The 4,548-nt window shown below is 46.4% G+C and overlaps 1 protein-coding gene across 1 annotated transcript in view; it reads right to left on the minus strand.

The window, feature by feature from the left end:
• Positions 1 to 671: 671 nt before the first annotated feature.
• LOC113817663 (kin of IRRE-like protein 1) overlaps positions 672 to 4,548 on the minus strand; it is a 180,277-nt gene continuing 176,400 nt past the window's right edge. Inside the window, exon 15 of the mRNA XM_070122500.1 lies at positions 672 to 1,347. Within this exon, the coding sequence (XP_069978601.1) occupies positions 673 to 1,347 (675 nt within the window). The 3' untranslated portion in view covers position 672. The remainder of the gene's footprint in view (positions 1,348 to 4,548) is intronic.

Genomic DNA, 4,548 nt, shown 5'->3' on the forward strand with positions numbered 1-4,548 from the left:
AGATGTTACCATAGCAACGGGAGAGACGCCGCCAGAAGGGTAGCGTGTGTATCAGCCGGTCTCTAACAATACAGCATCCCGTCATATATATTTATATATTTATATATAATGTACATCTCGAATATAACGCTCGCGATTGCCTATATGGTATCGTTATGTCTAAAAAAAAAGAAGAAGTCGGTTCCGGTTTGGAAATCAAAGGAGGAGGTGCACGTGAATTGACAAAGAAAGGGAAAGAAAAAAAAAGAAAGACAGAGAGAGAGAGAGAAAGAAAAAAAAGTACAGCAGAGATCTCACATGCTTACGAGTCCACTTATAGATACATTAAAGCTTTCTGCAGAACGGTTTCATTCCAGTCAGCACGAAACTGAACCAGTCCTTCGAAGCAGATGAGTCGACCGGTCTGAGCCTCGGCCGGAGGAGGCGAGCGGAGGAGGCGAGCGTCGTCTCCGCTTCCTCGGGCGGCTCGGACGTCCACAGACACGTCAGTTGAGAAGTGGCAACTAAGAGATACATTGACGGAGGCAGAAAGAGAGAGAGAGAGAGGGAGGGAGGGAGGGAGGGAGGGAGGGAGAGAGAGAGAGAGACAGAGAGAGAGAGAGAGAGAGAGAGAGAGAATAGAGAGTGAGAGAGAGAGAGAAAATAGAATGAAAGAAAATGAGAGAGAGAGGTTCACACAGCACTCTCGTTGGGCGTCCGGATGACTGGCGCCCGGACCGACGTCCTTGGGTCTCGGAAGTCGAGCGGCGACCTCGCGTGACCTCGGCTGCCCAGCGTGACGTAGGCAAGGGCGGCGGGGCTCGCTCCGGGCGCCGCGGGGCTTCTGCGGGCGTCTATCGTGGCGTAGATGTTGTTGGGTGCAAGGGCGGCGGGCGCGCCACTGCCGCCCCTGCCGAGGTGGGCGGCGCTGCTCCTGGGGCGGGGGAGAGAGGCGTGGAGGTGTGCGCTGGCGGGGAGGTCGAGGGCGCTCGTCCGACCCGCGGGCGGCGAGCTCGAGGGCGCGGGAGGGGCGTGCTGCGGCGAGGCGCGTCCGACGGCGCGGCGCGGGGACGCGTCCACCGCGGCGTAGATGTGCGCGGACGCCGGGCGGGCCGCCGCGCGCGCCACCGGGGCCACGGCGGCGTAGATGTGGCCGTCGTCCGGGCTGGCCGCGGGGCTGGCGGGCCCGGGGGCGGCGCGGGCGGCGGGCGCGGCGGGGTCCTCGGTGGGCAGGGGCTGGTAGGCGCTCCTCCGCTGGGCGACGAAGAGGCACAGGTCGGTGGCGCTGACCTGGTAGCCTGGCTGGGCGTCGGGCGGGAGGGGCAGGTCGGCGTAGGACGCCCTATTGGTCGGGAGGCTCTGGTTATGCTGCAGAAGACAGAGGCAGGGGTTAGGGGCGGCCGCGGCGCCGGAAGGCTCTACCGAAACGGGTGTTCGTCTCTATCAAGTCTCATGAGCAAGGACACTGACCAAACAAGAAGTTTCCTTTGATTCAGAAAGATGACACTGACGTCGTTACAAAGCGAACGTGTTCAAACAGCAGCCACTGACTATTGGAAAATGAACTGCACAGAGAGTGTAATGCAAACTCTCGATCTGATTACACGAGAACAAAAATATGAACAGTTGTCAGGGGGAACCTTAAGCACTTCAGGAGAGGATATGCAAATTCAGGAGGGAGTCTAGAGTGTCACTGAACACATGCTTCACCGGTTTGGGGCGTTTTTGGCAAGTGGAGTCCAAAGGTTATTCAATATCTTACACCAAGAGGACAAGAAAATGGTTTAGTTAAGAAAATATGCCAGTGAATAGTGTGGAATAGGAGAGTTATTATTGTGACTGAGAGTGACCATAAGTACGGCATGCACATGCTAGCTTCGTGGTGAGACAAAGGTCCTGAAAATGAAACTGCGTGTTAAAAATAAATGAATAGATAAAAGAATACTTAAAAAAAGTCTTGGGCTAGACGGGGCCTTGCACTAAAATCGTGAATGATTCACAGATTCCAAAATTCATCTCGACAGCAGAAAAGATTCGTTATTGTTATTAGTCTTTTAAGTTATTTTGATCATGGTAATAAAACTCCAAGATGCATCTTTCCCCCCTGGTGTACTGTCTTACTTCGTGTCTGGGGTTCATGCTACATTCTACAAGAGTCTAGTCGATGAGTGAACTAAAGCTAAAAGTTCTCATGCTTTGACTCTGTGTCCCATGCTTGGGGAGTGGTGCATGCTGTGACCGCTTGCAATTCCTTCTTTATTTCGTAGACTAACCTGGAGTGTAAAATGATGATTGCTGTGCCGCCTGCGGTGGAATTAATTTATCTTTTATCAGTGGAATCGCATCAGTGATAGGGATGGATTGAGGCTAATCTCAGAGGGGGGATTCTGACATTAAAATTTCATTCTGGGGAAGGCACAAGCTCCTTCGTACTAAAAATGTGTGGGTGTATCTATGAGTGAGAGTTTGGGGTGGAAGGGGTTAGGTGGATGTGGTGGGGGGAGGGGGGGGCAAGGAGATGAGGAAAGGGAGGGGGGATGTATGGGGAAGGAGGGATGTTGGGGAGGGGCGGGACCTTACTATTGGTTGAGGAATTGAGGAAGGAATAAGAGATAGAGGGAGAGAGAGAGAGGGGGAAAGAGAGAGAAAGAGAGAGACAGAGACAAGGAGACAGAGAGAGAGAGAGATACAGGGAGACAGAGAGAGAGAGAGAGACCTCAAAGCAGAAAGACCATAACGAATACCCCATCCCCAAAAAAAGAAGAAGAAGAAAAAAAGAAAGAAAGAAAGAAAAAAAAGCGAGGTAACCTACATACAGGCTATAAAGGGACAATCCGCTGCCGCTCTCCACTCAACACGTCAGGCTAAGGAAAGGGTAAATGAGGACAGAGAAGTAAGGGAGGGAAGGGAAGGAAGAGGAGAGGAAGGGAAACACACGCCATAAAAGGCCACAGGATTTTAGGTCCTGCGCTGACCAAGGACCCTGGCAAAATATCTAGTAGTTGAGCAATATGCAGATTCGGCACAAAACTTTAAAAAGGACAGGAGCTCGTCCCTTCGGGTTATAAGACATGCATGGGACTTCTGCCTTCTTTTCGTCCGGGGATAGACTGTGGGACGGATCTGAGGCAGAGCTCGGTGACTCTAAGCTCTAAGCTTCACTCTGCCTCTCTAAACCTCAAAGGGGAGGGGGGGGGGTATGGTGGTGAGGGATGTATGGATTTTATTTTTATTGTCAAGGCTATACATGTTTTCTTTTGAAAGTGAGACAGTTTATCTTTTCAAAGAATATTGCTTTTCAAAGGGAAGATTTGTTGCTCTTTTCAATGAGGTGGGGAGAGAGGAGGTGGATAAAAAGAGAGATAAGGAACTCCAGGTGACTAACATAAGGTGTTGGTAAGCTGAAGGCCGGGTGTCTGTGGGATTGAAGTGTCTATGACCTGCTCGGGAGTGGCATGGGATCCCCTAGCTTGTGATCTTGTGACTGATGTGGCCAGAACAAACAAAGAAGCAAAAAAGTTCAATTGAAATGTGTCAGAATAAGTACTCTTGTGTACTCCCATACATTTATGTGCATACAAATACGGATTTCCTGTATAACCGGACGTATATAGTATATATACAAATTTGTAAATGTATTTCCACTTAGGAACCGATACGAATATATATATATACATACATATATATATATATATATATATATATATATATATATATATATATATATATATATATATATATATATATATATATATATATTTATTTATGTGTGTGTGTGTGTGAGTGTGTGTGTGAGTGTATGTGTGTGTGTGTGTGTGTGTGTGTGTGTATAGCGAGAGAGAGAGAGAGAGGTGGAGAGAAAGAGAGAGAGAGGGAGGTGGAGAGAAAGAGAGAGAGAGAGAAAGAGAGAGAGAGAGAGACAGAGAGAGAGAGAGAGAGAGAGAGAGAGAGAGAGAGAGAGAGAGTGAGAGAGAGAGAGAGAGAGACATACATACATACATACATATATATTTATACATACATACATACATATATATATATATATATATATATATATATATATATATATATATATATATATATATATATATTACATAAGTATATACACATACATATACATATATATATATATATATATATATATATATATATATATATATATATATATATATATATATATATATATATATATATATATATATATATATATATCTGTGTGTGTGTGTGTGTGTGTGTGTGTGTGTGTGTGTGTGTGTGTGTGTGTGTGTGTGTTTGTGTGTGTATGTGTATGCGTCTGTGTGTGTGTGTGTGCGTCTTTGTGCATGTGTATTGGTGGGTGTGTTGGTTAGTGGTTGTGCTCCTGTGTGTATGTGTGTATTCATATGAATATAGTACTATATACGAAGCATTTTTGCTTAATTCTTTTGAATGTTAACGCATTCTCTTCCTAATATCTAAGGAGTGAAACGTGGAAGCTAAAATTACAAAATGAAGTAAAAGAAGTTATGAGTAAGCAACATATATATAATATAACACTTATATCTTATTTACAACAGCTAGAAAGTCTTA

This window comes from Penaeus vannamei, chromosome 6 (genome assembly GCF_042767895.1).
Source record: "Penaeus vannamei isolate JL-2024 chromosome 6, ASM4276789v1, whole genome shotgun sequence".
NCBI lineage: Eukaryota > Metazoa > Arthropoda > Malacostraca > Decapoda > Penaeidae > Penaeus > Penaeus vannamei.